The sequence below is a fragment of the Anser anser genome (genome assembly GCF_964211835.1).
Source record: "Anser anser genome assembly, chromosome: 4".
Taxonomy (NCBI): Eukaryota; Metazoa; Chordata; class Aves; order Anseriformes; family Anatidae; genus Anser; species Anser anser.
In genome coordinates, this window is record NC_139724.1 from 35,072,889 (window position 1) to 35,097,314 (window position 24,426).

General features: G+C 39.2%; 1 protein-coding gene across 4 annotated transcripts in view; it reads left to right on the plus strand.

Moving 5' to 3' along the window:
• The window catches only part of NR3C2 (nuclear receptor subfamily 3 group C member 2), a 203,338-nt gene that overhangs the window by 95,778 nt on the left and 83,134 nt on the right, over nucleotides 1-24,426 (plus strand). For all 4 annotated transcript variants that reach the window (XM_083833622.1, XM_083833624.1, XM_083833623.1 and 1 more), the window contains exon 3: nucleotides 14,648-14,787. In XM_083833622.1, coding sequence (XP_083689748.1) covers nucleotides 14,648-14,787 — 140 coding nt within the window. The remainder of the gene's footprint in view (nucleotides 1-14,647; nucleotides 14,788-24,426) is intronic.

Here is a 24,426-nt window from a genome sequence, read left to right on the forward strand (position 1 = left end):
CGCATTGTCTGGATTTCAGCTGTTCAGTATATAGTTTGTCCCTGTCATCTGTTTCACAGCATTGGAAATTAAATATGCATATCATATTTTGTTAATAATATGGCAGTGAAATGAATTACTGTATTTTTAATGAAAACTTTGCGGGTTTAATGAGCAAAGAAATAATGTAAAATACAATAACCTAAGTCTTAATATTTTCTTGATCACAAGTCAAGCCTTCTATATAATTTATTAAAGTAGCATAATGTCCTTAAATTTGAGGTCAATATTTTGCAGGCTTAGCAGAGATTTTTATGCATAAGGGAAAGCTGAAACTTTAAAAATATTATTTCAGCAGTTTCATAATTTAGGATTGTGACCTCATGCTCTAAGAATAATTATGGCACATCACCATCAGCCAGGTTATCAATATTCATTCATAAACTTCTTAGACTCTTCAGATCATATTTTTTTTTCATGCAACCATAGTAACTTTAAGACAGGTAGTAGATGCCTTAAGAAGCTCAGCCAGTTGCATTATTTATTTTGAAGAACTCTAACGAGTATCTGCAGTACTTGCAAATGCCCTTTTTATTCTATTATTTTCCTGTATTTTTTATTTTATTGTTATACCTTTTGCTGCCAGTTGGGACCAGTGTTTATGGGAGCTGGAACAGTGGCCACAGGCAGCCCCCTTGAGCCTATGTTTGTGGCTGCAGGGTAGAAGCTCCTCGGCTATGCGTTGACTATGGCCACCATAAGTTTGCAGTGGCTGCATGAGCAGTTTTTGCAAAAATGTGGGGAGTGGTTTACACTGTTGCTACATTGGCAGAAAAGGCATGAGAATTTATGCAGGCTTCTATGACTACTTAAAACTAGTCTGTGGCTTTAAATTCAGTGGTGTTGTGTCGTTCCATACTCAAGATGGTCAAAAGTTGAGAGCCAACTACAAGGAAATCCTAAATCAGTGGCTTGCATACTTCAGTTTATTAAAATGTCCATCTGGCATCTCTGATGAAGCATTAAATGAAGTTCTCCAGCTACCCACTGAAGAGCAGCTGGCAGTAAAATAGCACAAACACTTGTATGTGTGCTGTAAGTACTGCAGAGATGGGCAGCAGGCACTTGAGGTGCTCCTGCTGGAGCGCTGGGTCACAGGGCACCACCTGGCCTGACCAGGGCACGACTGCTTAGGGCCACCAAGGACAAGAAGATGGTTCCTCAGAAGTTCAAGGATGCAGACACGCAACTCTACAGAAAGAATGCAATTCATTCTGTAACAGCTCATGCTTTGTGAACTGGTGTAATCTGTCACTTCTTGCAGGAAAAAGAAACTTCTGCTGTTGCTGGGGTAATGGCCAGCAGACCCGGTGGTTTGGTTTGGTTGAGGAACAGTTAATGCAATTTTGCAGCCAAGGAAATCTCAGAAAAGCTGAGAATAAAGGCCTGTGTATTGTCTTTGTCAAGTAAACCAAAGCCTGTAATACCATTAATCTCAAGGGTTTCTTCAGGCTTCAGCAAAATTCAGCTGTTGAGGCAGACTCGTGAATTGGCAGCTTTGGCGAGCATTTCCGATGAAGGCAGAACATCGGAGCTTTTGGCTGTCGGAAGGGCATGAAGCAGGGCTTCATCCCCACTCTCACCACCCTTGGTATCACATAAGCAGAGCTGCTTCTTGCCATGTTTCAAGTCTGTGGCAGGGGAAAGTGCACTCTGTGGTAGATGCTTGGTGGAATTTTCTGCTTTCCGCAGTTTTCCGTCAAGCCAAGGTCATGCAGCTGATAACCTGCAGCCGGCTCTCTGCCAGCAACCGCGTGTTGGTTCCCAAGAGCTTGACAGCCAGGAGGAACTGACTCTCCTGGCCACCCTGCCAAGCAGCTTGGCCTGAGCACTTTCATAAGGAAAACCGAGGTTCTGCTTCAACCTCTGCTAGAAAACGTGAGCGGCGCAGGCTTGTCGTTTGTAGGCAATTTCTGCTCCTTCTGCAGCAAGTTGTCTGAGTGCTGCGCTTGACAACACAGTCACGAAAGAGAATAACAAAAGGCAGAGCAGCATTTGGGAGATTAAAGCAGTGTTTCTGGAATGAAAGAAGCGCTGAACTTCAAACAAGTGCTTGGTATGCATTTACTTTTATTAACATTCCACTGTGTGACTATGAAATTTGGATAACAGCCTTGTTTCTTCCAAGCATTAACCAGTTCCTCTTGGGCAGTCTTTGAGTACACAGTTGCTGGTGTAAAAGACCTGGGAAAGGGTTTAAGTGTTGGGTTCTTACAAGCCTTGTCAAATACGCTACTGCTTCAGAAGAAGTAGATACTTGGCTTCAGTCATGATGAATTAAGAAAAAAAAAGAATGTACGAAACAAAGCAGTGTTTGGCTGTACCTGGTCTGTCTGGGCCACAGTCTTCTGGTTTCCAGCAGAGGAGCAGGAGTCTGCCCATGGGCAGCGTTAATGGAGACGGATGGGTATGCAGATGCCGTGCAGAAGTAGGCAGCCGGCGGTGTGCTGGGCCCAGAGGAGCTGCAGGGTTTGTGCCTCTGCATGGATGGGTGCAGGGTGAGCAGGTGCTGCTGGTGGGTTGTGTGCTTTCATGAAGCAGGGAATGCTTTTTGAATAACCAGGTATGTGTGAGATACCAAAGCTTTAAAGCAGTGGTAGCTTTTTCCAGCACCTTTTGCTATCAAGTTATTGGTTATAATAACAGCCCCAGCAGAACCAGAGACAGAGGCTGGCTTCCCAAGGAAATCAAGTTTTATGTAACTGAGCTGTCTACCTGTTCCCCGCCTAGTAAGCTGTGAACATCAGCCAACTTCAGCCAAGGTTGACAGGGGGTAGCTATTACCTTTTTTTATTTTTTGCTGTTACCTTTTACCATTAGAATAGGTGACGGGGTGGAAGAGGGATGCCCAGGTAGTGTCACCCCTAACTGTAAGGTGCTGCTTGCATTTCTCTCCTGCTAAATGTCATAGATGTCAAGTGTGAAGGAGAAGGCTTTAGTATACAGAGTTTCATTAGTCCTGCTACTTGTTGGTCTGTAAGAATAACAACTAATCTTTTTATTTAAGAAAAAAAAGCACGTAGTTTTAACTGGTTCATACACTTTGGAGCTGTACATACACTGGCTATATTTTGTGTTTGTCAACTGGGAATATGGAAAGCAAATATGTAAGTAAGGAAATGTTTTAAGTCTCATCACAATTTACAAGCATGTGCCAAAGCTGTGGGCTCCTGCATGGGCTATGGACTGGGAAGGGGTGCAGCAGGGCTTCCTGGGCTCCTTCACAAGGTTACGCAGCTGCCTTACGCCGCGACTGCTGTGGTGTTTGAAACTGTGCAGCCTCCGAAGTTGCTCTTTGTTGAGTTGTCTCCTTTCTTCCCTAAGTGCTTATTCTGCATATTGTACACCTGTTTATAGCAGAAATGATTTCAGTGGCTGCAGGGGAAGGATTAAAAAAAAAAAAAAAAGATTGTTTTAGAATAGGCAAAAATTGTTTAACGGAGCAAAGAATGTGTGTCGTCAGGTTCTTTCTGTTTGGTTTTAATTGCACTCCGTGTGGGACCTGTTGTGTCAGTGTGCGATGCTGTGCTTTAACAATGAATGTAAATATCACAGTCCTTGCTATGGAAAATGGAAAGGCTGTGCCACAGATAGGCTCCATGAATAGGACTGGGGGGGTGATGCTTTCGCAAATAACGATGTTTGTTCAGTCTGCTACACACCTTGATTACTATGTAAATTGTGTAAATTTATGCATAAGCACATAATTATGCACACTCAACTGTCAGTTTGCCTCTAAAGGAACATGCTTCTGTGCATAAACAGTTAAACATAGTTTTCCTGAAAGGGAAGAATGGTGGTATTTTTAATTATGGCACCAGCTCTTATTCCCACTGAAGTTAAATGCAAGCTGCCTTCCAAAATCAAGGCCCACTATATATTGTAAGAGTTTCGAATGTATGTAGAGGGGATTTTAGAGACACACTGTGGCTGTGCTAGTTGCAGAACATAACTTCCTTGGTTTGTGTTTTGTTTAACGCTCCCATTTTCTTATCTTTGCTATATGAGCCAGAGTGAGTGGTAGGTACAGTATTGCGTATCATTAGTATGGAGCAGCAGAATGAATTTCAGCTGAATAAAAATGAATTCTTTGACTTGCAATTGTGAACGTTTCTAGTTTGCCTTGACAATCCTGTCAAGACAAATTTGAACTTTGTCAGCAATTGTGATTGCTTGTGGGAGAATTACCAAAAGTCTTTGCTCTAGGTATCAGTCAGTGATTGCAACCCTCATCTGCTATTTGACCAAAATTTTCCATGGCACTCATCAGGCTATTACTTGTCACTTTGACATATTATGGAGGGATATTTTAATTGATTTAAAAGTAAAAACTACAGTTATTTAATACAGTGTAACTGTATTACATGTCAGCAGTTACACTTTCTGTGGAAAAAAAAAAGGAAAGGGGAATTGAAAGATTGAAAGGGCTTGGGTTTGGGAATATTTTAAAACTACACTTAACAATTGATTTTATCTGCTACCTCTACTGACTGTCAATAGAGTTCTTAGTTAGTTAATGGAGCAGAGATTTCCTGTTGTGTAATTACTGTGGATTTTAAAAGGATTCTTGGAAGTTAGCTGTGCACTTGGTTGCTAAAACCTCTATCTTCCAGTGCTCAGTAGTACTTCTGCTCCAAAGTCTTCACTTTTGTGAGGAGCTCTGGTGCTGGTTTATGACCTGAACCGCTCCTCTGTCATGATCTCCCGGTGTCTAAAATAGGTATAATTCTATGCAAATCCAAGGTATGTAAAATTAAAAATTGTGACTCACTCTTAGGCTGTACAGCATGGGTACAGTTTGTGCATTTACAAGGGCAGGTTACATATATGCTGGAATATGATGTCAGTTGCTTTAGCAGTGCTGTCTTCCCAAGTGTCTTTCTAACAGGTGATGATAAGTTCAAAACATCTTTTTCTATGCATCCATTTCAAAACAAGCTCTTTTGCAAGAAAGAAAATGAAGAGGCGAAGGCACTACAAAGATGAGTGGCTCCAAGTTGTTCAACTTACCTGTCAGAGTTAGGAAGAAGAAAGGAAAGAAGCTGATGGGTGTGAGGCCCGCGTATGCCTGCCCTGTATTGCCTGCTCAGTGCAGGCACACTGTGCTCACCGTATTCCTTGCATGGTCCTCTACATTCATGACTGGCTTTTCTATGTCAAATAATATTATTTTTCTTTTACCTGTTAAAAGGTACCAAAAGGCCACAAAGGGGATGAACGGGGAATAGCAAAGGAGATAGAAACAGAAATCACCCTGGCTTTTCCACCTTCTAGTTTTAAGAGATGTGTTGTTAGAGTTATTAGGCCAGGAATGTGGGAAATACAAACATAGAAACTACCCCAAAAGCTGTGTAGTTCTCCAGCCTAGAGCTGCAAGTCATCTTATTTGTTGTATCAAGTAATAATTGTATGCATTAAAACAGCATGAATAGCTTGCATTTCGTAAAATGAAAATATATTGTTTAAAATGAAGCCTTCATTACTTTAAATAGGGACTTTAGATGTGGCAGGATATATCTGAAGAAGAAAAAAAAGTGACTATTAAAACACCTGTTAATCAGAGGTTGCGGTAAAGTCGGAGTTCTGCTTTTGCTGTACTGCCTGAAACAAGTGCCAAGCGGGACACTTCTGGTACAACATCAAGCACTAACCCTATTGAGGGTTAGTGCCTTTTGACTAATAAGATCATCTCCAGAGGACTGTTTCTTTCTCCAGCCTTCCTTTTGCAAACCCACAAAGAGCTGGGAGCACGCTGCAAGGCACACGGAGGCTGCTCATGCCAGGGCCTGAGCCCCCGAGAGGATCAGAGGCGTTCCTTTTACTCAGTTCTGCGTCGCTACCTCGTACTGCACAACCCTGCCAGCTGCCCGCTGCCTTGCCTTTCCCCTGGGTCTTGTGTATGAAGCGTGGATCGCTGTGCAGACTTCTCTACCTCTATTTTCTGTTCTTGTGTGGAATTACACTCTAGCACGTGCTGCCACTGAATGCTAATATGCTTTCGATGTACGTACTAATTTTGTCTTGTTGGTCGTGGGGGCAAAAGGGAGCTGAAAGGGCAAAATCCCCCCCATTAGAGTCTTTCAGTTCAAGTAATAATTACACGTGTTGCCTTTGGAAGCCTGTGGGATTGCTCTTAGGAGTAAAGGTCTGCCATACTGGGGCTTTTATTTGACAAGTTGGAAAATAGCCTTTGTTCCCATGGTAACCTTTTTTGTGCTTTGGTGCATTTTTTCCCTATGGTTTCATGGTTGCTCTGGAGGTTTTTCTATTGTGGTATTTTAATCCCCATTAGACTGGGATGGCAGTTCGGCTCACTTTTTGCTATTCTGAAGTATTAATTTTTCTCTTTTATTTGAATACAGAACTCTTGTAAACTTTTTATATTGCCTGGTTAGGTCATAAATGGCACGGTGGCTTTTTCTGTACGCATATCATGCACTCGGCAGATAAAGCACGTAGTTTCTAATAGGCGAGTAAGTGTGATCGGACCAAGCTGCTTCTGTTTTAAGTTAATACTGTTGATAAAATTCTTCAGACTTGTATTCTTTTAGGACTTAAGGTGCCAAGCCCAAGGGTGTGGTGGCAGATGAACTGGTCAGATTTCTGACTTGGCAACAGAATGACACTTCTTCAGGGTGGAAATGGTCAATACTCCGGTCTTTAATGCCATTTCAGGTTGCTGCCATAAGGGTTTCATATAATAAGGTTTTCAAGCAAAGGAAGGTATGTGTGAGAATTGCTTGGTTAGACTCTGAAGGAAGAATGTGAAAAAAGTAGTGAGCTTTACTTCGAAAAGGGGAGACTTCTTATTAAAGGGTGTTCTTATTACTGGGAGCATCTCCCTGCATCCCTGGCCTCTAGGTATATTTTCCTTCCTTCTTGTTTGTTCAATTTTTCTTTGTCTTAAGAGTCCTCAGCAACAGAGCAAAGTTGTCATGCAGTCTTGTCTTGCATGTAATTCCTTATGGCAATGATTTCCCACTGGTGCCAGCATCAGCAGGAGAAATTCACTTGAATCATTGCATTTTATGCAGTTTACAAAGTATTGCTGACCAAGAAGGCAGCAGAGCATTACCAAGTAAACACGACTGTGCTCTCCTACAGGAGTGATCAGGATGCTTAATTAGTTGAAATATTTTTCAGTGGCAGAAGATGAGATGGTGCTATGAGAAATGGGATTTTCAAAGCTGTTTCATTCCCTTTGATCATGACAGGTGAGCAGGTACAGGAAAAGAGAGGGTTAAATGCCCCCCCCCCAACTTTCAATAATTAACTAGATCATTTGCCAGATAAACCGTTCCTGCCTTATCTTTCTATACAATGTATTGCAATTTATAATGAACAGAACAAAAACGAACACTGCATGCATTTAAACTGCACTAATTCTATAAGTGGACCAAATATTAAAAGTTAGAGCAAGCGTGCTGCTTGATGTTGGTCTGCAGCTTCCAAAGGTGGAGATTTGCTTCTAAGAGTAAACTCCCTACCTAGGTCAGCCATTCCTTTTCAACAGAAAACTATATTTACGTACAGAAAAACTGCAGAACGAGTGAGTTTTATTTCCCTTGGGGCATTAGATCTTGTTACATTGCGACAGTAGTTAGAGCAGAAGTGCCTTTCAGAAGACTACGTGGAGGACATTACATGGCTCTGATCACTGGATCAGTGGGCAAAAAGCAGATTTATTTCCCTAGGAGATAAGCGCTGCTCGGTTTCAGTCCACCAGAACACGCTTCTATTTATGCTTAAGTTTATATTTTTCTGTAGTCAACAGATTACTTTAAGGTAAAAATTGGATAGCTGACTGTAGCTGCTACCAAAAGGTCTCAGAGGAGAAGGTCAAGGAAAAGTCAAAGGCTTACAGCTGGATTGGGGAAAGTGCTGGGTCCTGTCAGCATCCACTGAGGGAAATGGAAATTGAAGGGCCTTACTACACTTGCTTCATTTTGTAAAATCAACATATGCCTTAAGGTTAAGCTAAATACAGGAACCTATTCACTGGTGGCTACAGTACAAGAGAATCCATCAGCTTCTATCTGCAGAATAAATATTGTAATTCTTTTTTTTTATTTTATTTTTTAATCATGAGTCACTCCTAGATTTGCAAGCTTAGGAGAAAGGTTGGAGCCTTTTCTGTTATCACTGTACATCAGAGTTTACTTTTTAGCATAATTAAGATCCAGGTAGGAAAGTGTCATCTCTGACCCCTAGGCACTGCTAAATAAAGTAACTTGATGGGAAGGCTGGAGCTGCTGAGGGAAGAAACCCTGTGATCTCATAGCTTTCTCTTAACTGTATGTGCTTTCCTCTCTGATACCTGTTTCATCATACTAAGCATTTATGAGGAAAAAAGTATAAATATTGGATTATTTTTTTAATCTATACCTTGTATTAGAGTTGCAGTATTTGAAGTTAAAACAATTGAAAATTTCCTCTATTGGAACAGAGCGTGTCTGTGTTAGAAAAAGAGATTGACATGAACTGCTAAATTAAATGTAGCTTAACAGCTACTGCATTTATCTGATGCTGTTGGGGTTTTTGTTTGTTTTCTGTTCTTTTTAAGTTTCTTAAAAATACATCTTCCAAGTCATAGGTGGCAAAACACATTTATTTTGGTGAGATACTGATCCCTTTTTTTAAACTGCGGTAAGCAGTAGTGGATAGCATGAGTTCTTCATCATTAGCGAAAACAAAACAAACAAATGTGAATAAATGGTAATCCGTGTAAGAGCTTTGAGATTCTGAATTCCAGGAGGTTTCAAAAATAATTGATTTATAGGCCAAGCAGATACTAGTTTTTACAGGTTGTTGTTCTTCCTTAATTGAATTTCCTGAATATTTCACTTGAATGGAAAAATGTTTTTGTTATCTTTGTTACCCTAGTAAAGAGAAGACATTTTAAAAAAATGTCTTTCCCTAGCTGCTCATATTACTTCTGGACTGAAACAGTACTCCAGATGTCAGAGCAAGCATGCACTGCCTCAGATGTTATGCTTGGTGCCTATCATCCCTAATACACACTAAAATACAGTTACCTTCCCTAAAATATCTACATCTTGTTCGAGATTTCTGAGACTTCAAAGGACATTGATTTCTTTTAAAGCTAAGGCTTAAAAGAAAAATACTTCACCTTTTTTTAGAGGTATAAGCATTGGTATAAAGGTGTAGGGGTTGGTAGTGGCCATATGGGTCCTGTTGTTTTATCCAAGGAAACATAACAACTTCTGTAATGTCTGTCTTCATCTTCATAGGAGCAAGATAATGCCCCAAGAAACTCAGCAGAATGTGCAGCTAGGTTATTTGGCAGTTTGTGTGCCTCTGCCAAAAGGTAGAGGGTAAATGTTGCTCTGAGGTTTGGGTCTGAGGCTTAGGGGTGGTTTGGTTTCAGCGTTCCTTCTTCAGCTCCACATTCACGAGGTCCCACGTGACTGCCTTCTCCTCCTAAAATCTGATTGTTTCATCTCTCTACCTTTTCACTTCTCTATACTTTCTTGGTCTGCTGACAAGAAGATTGGTTTATGTAGTCTGACATTTTAAGAAATACCATTTTCCAGTCTGCTAATCTGCTTTATGTGAGTAGTTAGAGCAGAGAACCAAGGTACATTCCTGTAGTGAAACTTTTTAAGAAAATCAGGCTGCACGAGGCAGAACGTACATTGGTAAAACCTCAGTATTGACAAAACGGTGTGGAGCAAAATCCGGGGAATGGTACATGCCACTGGTGGAGGTTGTGGTCAACATCCTTGTGTGATGGTCAAGTAATCTCATGGACAACTTTTGACCAGCTTAATATTTCCTAAATCACTACCGGAATTATCTTGGGCAATGAAATTACTGTGTCTGTGTGACCACACGCAAAAATAGCAGAGGGAATGGGAAGAGAAGGTGCTCATGCTGTGGTGACTGAGCGAACGATGAGCTACAGAAACGAAGAGGCTAGGAGAGCTGAGCAGAGGAGCAACGAGTCAAAGCAAGCACATAGGAATGCAGTGCTAGCTGTAGAGACCAGGAAAGGTTGAGGGGAATATTTGGAAGGAGAAAAAGATACTCTCTACAGCGTAGCATAAACTTTTCTCTGGGATTCATTTTGTGGCTTGTGCTTCTTTGGAGTACTTCATTTTATCATCAGAAAGGTGGCGTTTGGTTAAACTGTGCTCCAGTATGACATCTGGTTTGAAAAGCATCATAACCTATATAATCAGCTCTTAAAATGCTGGATTATCTGTGGTTTTATTGACTCTTCTTTACAAAATCTGTTAGTTCTAATTAATTCTCCATATAACTATTCCTAAAGCCAACTTGCAAAGACACAAATAAGCTTGATGGCAATGGCCAGTCAAGGTCAGTATTTAACTGCCAGCATTTGCACTGTTAAGGATAATAAATCAGGCTTATTCCTAATCACATACCCTACAACGTGACAAATGTTACCAGAGCCATCTAAGGGACCATTTTACAAATCATTTAGAAGATACATTTGGCATTGTTAAACTGATCCATGCTGCCCTTGGCTGTAAAATTGTTGTGATAAAATATGTATGCTGTGTTAGATCTCTTCTCTGCATCCTGCTGTGTAGGTTTTTTTTTTTTGTTTGGTTGATTCTTCTTCACATAGGAAATGTGACCGCAGCATGAAAGTAATAACCCCTAATCAGACTATGGAAACCACTGACTTCTAAAAGCAATGATGAGTAGCCAGCAATGTGGCATCTCATCTCATCTTCCTTGTGTTTTCATTTTGTATTAAAAATAGATTGCTGGCTACCAGAAAGAAATCCAGGTCAACAGTAGCCCACTATCTGAAAGCTTAAAAAACTGTGACTAGCAGAGCAATATGTGTTAGTATCTAGTTTGGACTCGTGCAAATGTATAAAAGCAGCATTTTCACTTGCTCCAAGCACTAAAAGCCTCAATCCTGCTGTGGCCCGTAGGTGTCATTAGGTTTAGGGTGTCATTCCAATAGACTTTTGGCACTAGGCTAATTGTTGTCCAGGGAGTCACTTGTAAAGTTCCCAGTCTTCGTTTATAGTATCAGTTCTTGGTTGGATTTTCAAAAGAGAGAATGATGGATTTCCAAAATGGTCTGGATCGTTGTAACTAAGATTTTCATCTGGAGCTAAGACTCAAATTGAGCTTAAAAAAAAAGTAGTAAAGCCAAAATGATTTATATTGATGCATATATCTGTTATAATCAACATCTGGTTTTTATTTATTAAGCATTACCTACCAGTAACTTTTCCCAAATTTCATTTATGTTCTCATTACTTAATAGAAACTTATGGGATGTTTCAGTGCAGAAAATAATGAAAAGGGAAATATTTAATTCAGAGTATATGTGAAAAGCATTTTCAAAGCAGGGGGTTATTTTAGTCTAGTGTTTCTCCCTATACAAATTAAAAGATATACAGCTATCCTGATTAATTAAGTAATTCATGTAATAAAAGTAAAGAATGAATCAAGTGTGTTAGTGTCATAAAAGCTGGATATCTGGCCTTGAATTGATGGCAGAGAGAGAATTTGCTCACCAGTCAGGTCTTGATGCAAATCTTATTCATTGTGGTCAAGTTTCTAAGACAGGAATGACAGTGTGAATGTAAGAGATTCATGAGGAAAAGGTGTAACCATCCATGCATACTTTGTTGAGAAAAAGAAATAGCTTCCATGGAGAGAATGATTTAATTTGAGGTTTAGCAATATGATTTGAGCATATTTTCAGAAGTCAGTATTTTATTATTTTCAGGTGTGTACAAACACCACTGTAGCTCCTGTATGAGATAATGTAACAACATTTTAAATTAGGAAATATTTTGGTGTAGCGTGGATGAAAGAGAACATAAGACATCTTAAAACCAAACAAGCAAAACATTGTGCATTAGAAGGCAATCATAGCTTAAGCTGGCACAAATTGGAGGAAATTTGAGTTCTGACAGCTAATATCAACGTTCCTTTGCAGTGGAGTATTTGAGAATTGCTCCATGTTGGATACTCCTATTAAGAATGAAAATACCTCATTTGTGTTTTAACCTATTCCACTTTTAAACTGATTAAAAGGATGTATGGGAATTAATTAAATTTTATTCCAGAATGTTAAGTTTCCACCTGTGGTGCTGTGTCTGAATAGCTGAATACATGCTTTGCATTCAAGCTGTACCTTCACCTTTCGGCTATATTCAAGCCCTTTGTCTAGATAAGCACTGTATAAAATATTCTATAGATAATGTCTTAGGTAGGCATTTAATAATAGTCATGGATCAAATGGTGTCTCAGTGTGTCTACTGGCTTTTTTTTTTTAAACCCACTAATTCTGTGTAAGTGGAATTTTAAGGGGCAGCTCATATCTTAAAAAAAAAAAAAAAAAGCCTCTCCTACCTTCTGCAAATCCTACATCACAATTTATTTTCAACTGAAAAGAAGACACGTATATGTATGTGTATACAGTCATGTGTGCATGTATAAACACACTGCTGTGATACTCTGGGATCCTCTGTTTCTGCACAATAAGAGCTCTCTAACAGAATTAGCTTTTTTAGATATTGAAACAAAAATACCATGACCTTGTCCAGGGTAGTAGGCCTATACAACACAGTAGTCATATGGTTGGAAAATTTTTGCTAGTCCTATGAAGAAATGCGAACGTGCAAAATTACAAATGCCCTGAGATATTTTGGTGGTATGTCAGAATTGAAATGTTTCCTTTTTCAGACAAAATACCGCAGATGCAGTGAAAGAGCGAAAAATGAATTTTCAACGAGGTAGTTTTCCAGGTTATTGACATTTTCTCTCGAAAGCAGACACCTCCTGAAGAATTCTGTTTAATGAAAGGCTTGATTTTTTTCACGCAGAGTGCTAGAGGGAGAAAGGAGTTTTTACCCGAGTCCTATGCATTGCCTAAACAAATCAAAATGCAGAGCAGAAATTCAGAGTTGAATAGCAGCACAGTCTTGGTAAATCCTGAAGTACCTGCCTTTCCTTCCAGCTATGCTCATCCCGTGTGCATAGATCTGCCTGGGACTTGAGCAAACAGAACTTTCTGTAACGCAGATCTGGCGAGGCTTTCCTTTATCTCTCTGGCAGATGAGCTAATGCCATCACCTAGCAATTATCAAGTAGTGTTGAGTTATGTAATGAAAGTATAAATAGCACAAGGAATAAAACTAGTAAACCTAACAGACTAGCAAGCAGACAAGAAATACTATTTGGAACGTTTTGATTAGCATCTGTATGGTGTCATTTGAAAAGCTGTTTGGTTTGGATGTTAAAGTAAAGCTGCAGGCCAGAAGACTTGGGGTCCTTGATCTGGAGTGACATTCCTGCTGTGCCCCTGGATAAATCGTTTGGCCACTGCATAGCTCTTTAAAGGAAGATACAAAGTGAAAAAAGGCAAAGGGTGCATCCTTGGAATTTTTCTTAAGCGCGCTGGTTATCTTAAGTTTGAATTCAGACTACCTGTGAACTTTGTTTCCCAGTGGCTGACCAACAAACAGCCCATGATCTGCAATTTGAACGATCAGATTGTTTCACCACCAGTGTAAAATTTTGCAGGGTTGTTTTTGTAGTTGCTTGACAGGCTTCAGGGAGATAACGTGTGAAGAAATGCAAGAGGTCATGTTTACCTGGAGAAGAGAGACGGTATCGAAGGGAAGATTCTCCCCAGCCCTTCAGAGGTGTGGGAGGGATCCAAAGCTCTCATCTCCGCCGGTATCTGGCACGTTTCTCTGAGCGTGCCGATTATGTTAGGGTGGCATTTCCAGTTCCCCAGGGAAGAAAGGAGGGAGGAGACTCGCTGCATCATGAAATTTGAGTTGTGTTTTGAAGAGCACTGTATTTTAGGGCTGCCAGTGGAAAATACTATCTAAAGATATTTTCAGAGAGTCACAGTTGAGAAAAACCCAACAACAAAAATGCCCCATGTTTTAAGCATGTGGTAGATGGTTAAAGCTGGGTTTGCAAGATGCATTGGTCTGCAAAACTTCAGAATGCTTTTTAAACCTCCAGGGCTGCTTTTCTGGCACCTACAGTAAAATAGAAGGATATTTTACACTTGCAGAATATAAAAAGGCTTCAGAACGACTTTGGAAGTAAGCTGTTCAATTACAGAAATGTAAGTGGCTCAAGGGCCACTGTAGTGGTAAGCAGCAACGTGATCAGGCAAGGGCATACCATTTTGCTGTGCTCCTTCATAAAATGGTCTTACCGGTTTTATTACAGGTGTACCTTAGCTATAAGAGCTTGAGACAAAGAAACAAACAGAAAGAAAATTTATAGTTATCTGGGCACTGCCAGAGTGGTTTGTTTGTTTATTTTCAGTTTTAGTCATCTGCTACCAATAAATTCCACTGCCCTTGTGGTAACTTCTCACATTAACATTGATGTATTATGGGTGTTTTAAAACAGACAATAAAAATATTTCATCTACTAATTAAAGCAACTCATGTATTCAATCAGGCACTGAAAGAAAGAGTTGTGGTTTTCTAATTGTTAGGTGCCTTGAGAAATATACCTGTTATAAATTCTTAATTGAACTTTGCATTGTGGCCAGTGTGATTTGAAATATTCATAACTGTTTTGTTTTGTTTGTTGTTTTCTTTTTTCTTTTTTTTTTCTCCAGCTCTTCATTGAGAAGTGTATCAACTGGTTCTTCGAGACCTTCCAAAGTGTGTTTGGTGTGCGGAGATGAAGCATCTGGTTGTCATTATGGGGTAGTTACATGTGGCAGCTGTAAAGTTTTCTTCAAGAGAGCAGTAGAAGGTAAGAAAGCAAAATAAAAAACATGAGCAAAAAAAGTCAAGGTAAAACGTCATCAGTTAATTTTATATAGAAATATATGTGTATATATATACACACGTGTTTTTCCTATGTGTTTTCTGCTGTTGATAAATTTCTGTGTTAATCTGAGAAAAAATGTTGAATGGACTCCAATTACATGTGATATAATTTAAGTAGAATATGCCAGGATGTTTTTCCTTTTTGCACCATTTTTTAAAGAATGCATTGTTTTACTTTATGCTACTGCTGTAGCTTTAGCTCCTCCAGTTCTCCAAGTGGCTTTTTGTAATTTCTATTAGACATGAACACAATTGATGTAAACATACTTCTGCGTCTCCTGTACTGGAGGATGAATAGGATTGTCTCATCATTTTGACATCCTTATATGACAGTACAACTCAGGTCAGTTGTCTACCTTCGGTTACCTCCAGGTCTTTGGACTCAGTAGTGCATCATGTTTTATCTTTCAGCAAAAGAGAAGTAAGCAGCTTTACAGTACTGTGGTAGATTGATGAGGGTGCACAAATTGATCATTATGCGTTTCTTAGACATTGCAATGGTCGTTTTCTTCATTAAGGACTAGGACTTTTCATGCAGTCTGTATTTTGAGAGCTTTGTCATCAAAGAAGTATTTAGCTGACCTCTCCCTGTTTTATGTTATTTATGGTGTAGCTTGTCTTTCCTGGGCACCTTAACAGAAAGAAGTTGGTATTACTCAGAGTGCTGCTGGATCTCTGGTAGGCTTGGGTTGTTAGGATATGTAAGAGCTTTAAAGAATTTGTAAGCAATTTCTTCAAGTGATAGAAATCAAGTTTTTAGTACCTGATTAAGACTTCATGGCATGCAAAGGACACAAATACTGCATAGGTTTTTTTTGAAATCATTACTGATAGTAGATGTTCTTATAACCACTGATGAAACAAGCTGTTTTTAATTACTGATTTATTTTGATGAAGAAAAACCTAGAAGGAAGAAAATAAACTCTCAGTATGGTGTCCAGCTTGTGCTGAGAAGAGTGAGGCAGTGTATCATGTGATTAATTACTTCTGTTGTCACTGAATCTGCTGCTGGTGGCTGTGAGGATATAGCTCACTGTTAAGTTGACCTTGAGAGCTTGTGCGTCATTGAAGTCAAGACCTCATGTAATGACTCTCTATCAATCTGTTTCTCCATCTATCATCAAAAGGTGTCAATTTGATTGAAATAAACTTCCCAAAGTTATAAGGACATGGAAAAGACATCCCCCCCTTCTGAAAGCATTTTCTCTTACTGTTGTACAGTAGCTGACCTTGAAGTCTTCATTCTCTAACTTCTTGTTTGAAGTTTTAGTTCCTTAATGTAGCACTTGAACTGGAAAATTTGATGTAGTTTCACTAAATGATTTCCTCTGTGTGCTTCCATGCCACATCATGGATGGACATTTGCATATCCAGGTCTAAGTTTGTGAAATTTGAATTGTGAAGGCATTTTTTATTGTGGTGGCAGTGGTGGTTTGGTTTTTTTTTTGGCATACACCTACTGTGTGAAATGGTAGAACCTTTTCTTATCTTCCTTCCTCCTTTCCTGCCTTCCAAGAAAACTTTCTTACCAGTCTAAAATCACTGTAATTTCAAGGCACTGTGTATCTACAATTACCATACCTCTCATTTTTGATGTCCTTTCCGACATATTTTGATGGATATCCCTATCCTCCCTATCCTATTTTAGACATTTATGAAAAATTATGGGGGATCGCCATTAGGATTTAACAAAGCAATGAGACTGCATTTCCAAGCCTAAGAAGCCAAGGTTATTAGGAAAGGATTACTCTGTAATCAGAAAAAAAAAAACACATTTTTAAAATGTAGTTATCAGTAATTATTGAAAGTTTATAAGTTAAACAAACAAAAAAAAAAGTTCAAAAAAAACAAAAGACAGAACAAACTTGTCTTCATTGAAGACTGGAGATGGGAGATTTAAATTCCCATAAAATATATTTTTAGAATATATTTTTAGAATTATTATATTTCCATATGGGTTCTTACATGTGGTATCTGAACACTGTCTGGACTTCTGCTTGGTAAGCACATGACTGTGAGCTCTTGATGCTACCAGTAACGTTGTTATGCAAACACTACAAATTTGTCTCGTACTTTCTATGTTTATATAAAAGTGCATAGAAGTATGTTGTAGCGTATTAGTCAGAAGAGGTCATAGCAAAAACAGAATATACATTTTAGCTGTAAACATCCTGAAACTATCAACATGAATAAAAATTTGTGCAGGTAGGTTTGTAACAACAAATATTTGTTAAAGTCATCCTAAATTCTTCAGTTGGGTGCACAGACAATAAAACCACTCATCTTGAGGTTCCCTATTTTAATTGGAATGTTTGTAACAATTACTGTGGTGTACCAAAAGTTCATGAAGATGTTTTTAAAAGTATGATAATTCAGTGCATGGTATAAATCAAAGTGGAAGCACTACCTTAAGTGTAGATCTTGGGCATACTTGTCTGAGCTCTGAGCTACAGCTATGTTCTTTCCTTAAGTGCCTGCATCCTTGCCTTTATTACAAAGAAACAGTAATACTTCCTCTGTGAACACAGAAATAGGTGCAATTTTCTGGGATATTTATAAATACTGTGGCTTATTTATTTGAGTAAAAATGAATTGTTCCCTCCCTAAAAGATTATAGTAAAAGAATAGAAGAGATTCCTCAACTTTGATTCACCCTTTCCCTGTAATCCTGTGTATTGACTTTTTAAAAAATTATGTATATTTTTCCAGTTATTTTACACATTTTATGTCCACACATGCATGCACACACAGGCATGCATATTTATTATTTGGTCTACTAAACATTTTTCAGTAGAAAGTGGCATGAGGAATTGTATTCTTCCAGAAATTACCTCCAATTCTAATTAAAAATGGTATCTAAGGCTGGTGCATTTTTCACAGAATCATAGAATGGCTGAGGTTGGAAGAGAGACCTCTCAACATCATCTGGTCCAACCCCTCTGCTCCCGCAGGGGCCACCTAGAGCAGGTTGCCCAGGACCGTGTCCAGGTGGCTTTTGAAAATCTCTGGGAAGGGAGTCTGGGCAACCTCTGCCAGTGCTGTGTCACCCATGCAAGAAAAAGTTCAGAAGCTGAACCTCCTCTGTTTCAGTTTTTGCTCTCTTTGAATAGAGTAACTCTTTCCTTGAAAGGGAAGAGGCTTTTTGTTTGTTAGATTATAATGAATAAACAAAAGTTTTACTTAGTTTAGATTAAAAAGTTACATACTTACAGTCCTTCAAAAGATGTAGTGGGGTGGAAATCATGGGAGAGACTAATTGGTGTTCAGGTGAAAGAGCTGGCAGGGAGACAAAATGCGTCAAAAAGTATGGAAGCAGAGAGGAGGAAGATTTGGAGAAAGGGAATGTGGCACACCATCCAGCTCTTATGGTCTCAGCTGGAATTGCTGAAGTGTTGTGAGCCCACCTTGAACAGCTTTTGAGTGCCAATTGGTTTGTGCTGCTAAGAAATACTATAAAACAGAGGCACTATAATAGGAAAAAAAAAAAAAGCCTTGAAATTTAAAACAAAGTCCACAGCAACAAAGAGGCTGAAGCTCACATTTCCAATTATAAGTCTGGTAGTCAGGTTCCCAGTCGATCTTATTTTGGGGTACTTACAGGAAAGTGCAATGAATTAAAAAGAGAGAGAGCTATAGACCAAAAAAATACTAAAATGGCTTCTTTGCTGAAAGTTCCAAAGTAATTTCAGGTGCAATTCATTATGGGGATATAAATTATCAAAGAGCAAAATTTTGATATCAAGTAGCATGAACTTTTTGCTGGCTTACTTGATGAACAGGACTCTGGACTGGTATGAAGAAATGTGATTGTGTTATTAAAATAAATTTGATCTGCCTTGCAAACACTAAAACACCTTAACCCTAATAAAAATGTTGATAAATTGTTGCTGTAAAGGTTGAGACGTGTACTTATGATACATGTTCATATGGGATAACTACACTGTATGATTTTCTAACTTGAAGATAGGGCCAATCATAGAGTTATTTAAACTTGGATTTATGTTCATTAACGAAGTCATATGCTGAATATGTACTGTACTGTGAGGGAACCTAAAGCAAGCACCTGGCCAGTCTTCTCTTCTAATTTTCCACTGAACCAGCTTTCTCTAAGGAGAGTAGAAGACATGAAGTCAGAAATCACAGCTGTTCTTGCGTATGCTTTGCATTTTCAGTCTTCATTTGTTCAAGTTCCAGACAAGTATGAGGTAATCTGTCCTAAATCAAAATTATATCACTTCTTAAGTTGCTAAAGTTAATCTTTCATTCTTCCTTTGGCTTGAATGTAAGAAAAAAGGAAGGCATTTTTCATCTCCAAATGGTGGTAAAGCCAACAGCAAAAATGACTGTCATCCAGTTATTTTGCATATTTGCTGAGAGACTTTTGGCTACTTAAAATGGAAGAATTAACAAATTACATCCTATTAGTTATAGGGAAGCTTGTCCTTACTTTTTTGAATAGAAAGATGTGATCTCTTCAGTCATTTTCAGATTTTGTTGTCTAGAGGGTTTGCCTTAGACATAGTTCTGCTATTTTAGGTCAGAAATGTGTAGATCTCTTGCCATATCTGAGGTAGAAACGTAGTCACAGCAACAGAAGTTTCTAGGCTTCCATTTATTTTTCACCTGATCATTTATTATTTGCCTATTTAAAGTAGAGGGAAAATTGGCTGAAGGAAATTTTTCAAATTCTAAGCTGTTAACACCTTACTTAAAAGCTTACTGACTGCAGTGACTGGGCTGTGCACCTCAGCGAGCAGCCTAGTGACTAAGAAACCCTCCTAAGAAACCCCAGAGGGGATGAAATGTCGTGTGCAGCAATCTGTAAAGACTCTGCACAGCTGTGAGAACTGAGGTTGCCTCAAAGCTGAGGTTAGGGAAAAGAAGCGGCATTCTTATCTCCCTTTGTGCCCGGCTGCTTTGAAAACACAGGAACAAAACAGCTGGGGCCGCAGGATTGAGGGTGCAGCCCACCGGTCACCTGGGGTAGCTCTGAGTCTGCTGTACCACGCACCGAGGCTGGTCTTACTGCCACAACCGAAGTGATCCACCAGCCTTCCACAGACTCATCGTAGCACGAAGGATTGCAGGCTGTCGCCAGCCTGAAAATTCAGTGGTAGATCCAGTTTTTTGGCAAGCAAGGCACTGTGCAGCCAATTAGCAGTGGGCCAGATGTGTGATATTCCAGGGATAGTCTTTTTTTTTGGAAATGCTCTATAGTCTCTGTTTCCAAAAGGCCACACGAGAGGAAAAGTGATAGGTTATGCGTAATATGTTTTTTCAGAAACAGGTAATCTTCTCTTGGCTCTCCCATGCACTGTACATGAAAGAACTTCCCAGAGCTCTACACCTCTAGCTAGAAAATACAGAGAAACTAAAGCCTCTGTGTGTGTCTCCAAAAATTTTTCGTTTGAATTGAGGCAGAAAAAAATCAAGGTATGAAAATTTAAATGCTAGAATATGTAGCTCTTGAATAATTTGCTTAATTTAGTTAGTTTTATAAAATATTACTGCTGAACAGGAGAGGCTATCTTATTGATAATATGAAGAAGCAGTATTTTTTTGCTGCAGAAGCTGAATTTGATACATTATAGAAAGGCATTTTCCCCACCATTTTGCAGTAAATCCACGGATTTTGTACGTCTGTGTCCCTAGAATTAATTATACATACAGTTCTTCACTCTCCACTCTTCTGTTCATTCACTGTAATGGAGTCAGTGTTTTTCCGTCACAGGCTGCAATTTTCCTTTTATCCACTTTGATAAGGTCAGTGACCTCTCTAAATTCAACATCACTCAGTATAGATGTCCATATGTTTTCATAGAGATTTCTAAGTGGGATTTGAAGTTGACTTTGTTCCTGACCTGTTGCAAGAATCTGTTTTACAACCTATCAAACAGAACTATTAGGTGCAGAGCAAGCAGATGGGTGATCTGCTGAGGGCAAGTGAGCTGGTCAAATTCATGTAGCAGCTGCTACTCTACTTGATATGCTATGGTTAATAGGTGTAAAATAAAATTTAAATAATTAAGTCATCATAGGTTTGAAGCTGCCACCAGCCTTCCGTGCTCTCATAGACATGAAAAGGACTCTTCCTATTTTTCACTCTGGCAGGCGGTATTGCTCAGTAAAATGCAGTCTGATTTCCTGCTCCCGCGGTTGACTTTAGTAAGTAAGAGCTCAGAGTTTAGGAGGTTGGTAGAAGGAAAGAGCTAGAAATATTTGCATTGGGACCCCAAAAAGGGGAAAAAAACAAGCAGAGAGAAGTATGACACACACACACAGAAATTAAGAAGGATTAATTAAGGATAGAACATATAACTGAATATTTGCAAGGTGGGGAGGGGTGGAATGGGAGGAAGAGATTTCCTTGTGGCTCTCCGAGTAAGTGCCCTTGCATGACAAACTGATTGAAGCTGAAGGATAAGTACTGGAGATGTGTTGAATGGGGAGTGTAATGCCAATACAGCAAACATATTCTGGTAGCATTTCAGGAAGGAAGTGAGAGGTTTGGGGACCATCTCGGTGGTACAGCATCCTGGTTTTAAAACAAAGAATAAGGTCAGCAGCTGCAGTGCCACAAAGAACCACAAGATGGTTAATGGCTGGAAAAATGCTTTGAAAAAATGTTTTTACAACAGACAACAGTTTTACAGTTTTACAACAGACAGAGCTAAAACTCTGCACATACTCCTTTCCAAAAACTCTTTTCCCTGTAGAGAGGGAGGGACAAGGACAAGGATGAGAATTTAAATATTGGCTGCTGTCTAACGCTGAAAAACGCACACACAGTGCTAGTAGGTCTGAGTGCAACTTTTCTGCTCCTGCACAATTTCATTTGTCTTTTGTTCTTTGTTTTATGAATACTAATTTCTAGACTGTTTCAGCTATGAAGTACCATAGTCAGTATGTTATAGCCAGCCTGCACAGGCACAGTCTGCAGTAAACAGAAAATGTATGCAGTGGCAAGATTGGTTCATCTTAGGTAATGGTCTTCCATCATCACAAATCCAAGCATCATGCAGTCTTTCAAGCAGTTATTTTCTGTGCCTTTATTAGAGAGGGGTAATTTTGGCATTCTTACGATACAACAAAGATCTGAGTTGCAGTAATTTGTATTTATTTATTTAACACATCACAGAGTACCATCATTGTAGATCAGAGTCTTTGTAAGTGGGGTAGCCCTGTGAAGGCATGGTGGCTTAAGGTAACCAGAAATATTTTGGCTAATAGAAGATCAAATGTCATAGCCATTAGCTTTGTGCCTTCTTGAATACTTCAGCTTCCTTTCCTTTAACAAGAAAATGTTTGTTTGTTTGTTTTTCTGTAGGTCATATGGGGAAGGTAGATAGAGTACTGCTTGGAAATTTTGTCTTTTAAACAGTAGTCCCAAGATGGCTGAGCCATTTGTGTAGTATATTTATACAAAATCCACATTTTGTAATATTCGCTGTCATGGTATAAATGATGGAGTATTGTGTATGCCTGTGGTCACCAGTGTGTTAGTTTGATTCAGAGTCAGATAAACACATTAGGAGAGCTTCTGAAATGATCTGAGGAATAAAAATTTATTTTATGTCAGGTGACTAAATGCTTTTAGCTTTTTTTAGCTTACCCAAAAAGAGTCTGGGTTGGGACATGATTGCTGTCTATAAATATTTCACAGTGGAGGAATAGACAACTGAGAGGGAGAAGAATTTATTTTGAACTAAGAACTGTACTGAAATAACAGCAAATGGGTAAAACTGACATTAACTAGTTTGGTATTTTCGAGTGCTGCAAACCGTCAAAAAGAGGGACATTTAGGGACGTTCTCCTAAAGGGAGGTGGTAGGATTTAAGTGCCTGCTTTGAAATGGAGTGTAAGAGATGTACCTGTTGTATAACGTGACCTTTGGTAGTAAGGATAAACCAGAGAGGTCTCTTCTAGTTGCCATTGTGTCCTGGTAAGGCTGGAGAGTTGATCTGACTGCAGAAATGAAAGAAATTGGAGTAGCAAAGGAAAGGGTGAACCAACTAATATATTGTAGGATATTCCACTTGTAATGGTGTTGGATACTCAGATCCTAACAGGGGTACAGGACTCCAGTTTTTAAAAGTTGATATAAAGTGCTCAGATCCTGTGTAAGGCAGAGCTGCTTTCTCATTGTAGTAGCAGGTGAATGTCTGTCTCCTGAGATAACTTTTTTCATTTTGAGTTCACAAACAAGCTCACAAGAGTAAAGTCCTTTTGAGACAGTTCCGTGCCATCCAGCTAAGCTTCTGCAGGTACCTGTAGATGATGTCAAGTGGCCTCATGCTTGGTTTTATTTGCTGATAATTCCCTCAAGTGAGAGCCTGGCTATTGAGAAATCTTCTGTGATTAGCCTGACACTGTTCTTTGACACTGTACTGCTGGTTCGTGCAACCTCAAGTACAATATGACTGTAAACGGGTAACAGAAAGCATGAACTACCATTGAAATTGGGGTTTGCAATAGGCCATAAATACATGTACAAGATTCTTGATATCAAACAGCATAAAGCATATCAAATACCATAAAACAGTCAGAGTTTTAGCTCCTTACAGCTATGGTACTGCTTCTGAAGAGATACCACTTTATAAAATGGTGTTACCTACCTGCCTTGGCAGTCTATTGAAGCAATGTTATAATTCACACTTTTATAGCAAATAGCACTTCTCTTCTGCAACCCTTGAGGTTCAGAAATTTTTTAGAGCCTGAACAAGCTCTTCCAGGTGAAGTAGTTAAGAGCCAAAAGGGGATCCTGCAAGCTACCTTCAACAAAACAATGTTAGAAATAAGAAATTTGGCAATGTTGTGGCTGAAAGAAATTCTAAGCAAGTAAAACCTCAAGATAAATATAAAAATGCATAAAGCCAGAAACAAAGCATCTTTTTGTATCTACTAATCTCATTTTAAATAAGAGGGTGGGAAAACAATTTCCAGACCAAAAAAAAAAAAAAGAAGTGAAATAAAATGTACATACAGATCTGTCTGGTATAGACAGAGGGAACAAGGCATCTGCTAGCATCTTGGATATAAATAGAGTGGGAAAAGGTAATGGCAAATCTCCCATTGCCTTAAAAGAAGCCAGCATTTCAGCCTTTTTTTTTTTTATATAGCACAGTTTTAGACTGTTGAAGGTTGGAACTGCCTCTGCTAGGTTTGAAGTGTACACCCAGTCTGAGGCAGCTTTGTCAGTTTTTTAGAAATGACAATGGCACATGGTCAGCTTTGAAGTCCACAGCTGTTTGTTATTTAAAGGGAGACAATTCTGTTACCTGTTTTAATATGTTTTTAATGCAATTGTTTGGTCCTGTCTTTCATGGCTGAGTTTGCCAAACCCCGGTCCCTAAGAAAGGGAATGTGGGTCAGTGAGGTCATTCCCACCCATTTCAAGGGTGATGATGATGCGGGGCTTTTGCATGCACCTTGTCCCCACTAGAAGAGCAAGCATAAACAAGCAGGCTTACAGTCAGCCTCCTCAAATGTCAGGTGAAAGGATGCCAGGAGCTGCTGGCACTGTGACAGGGAGCTCCGAACTGACTGCAGAGCTGCTGCAGAG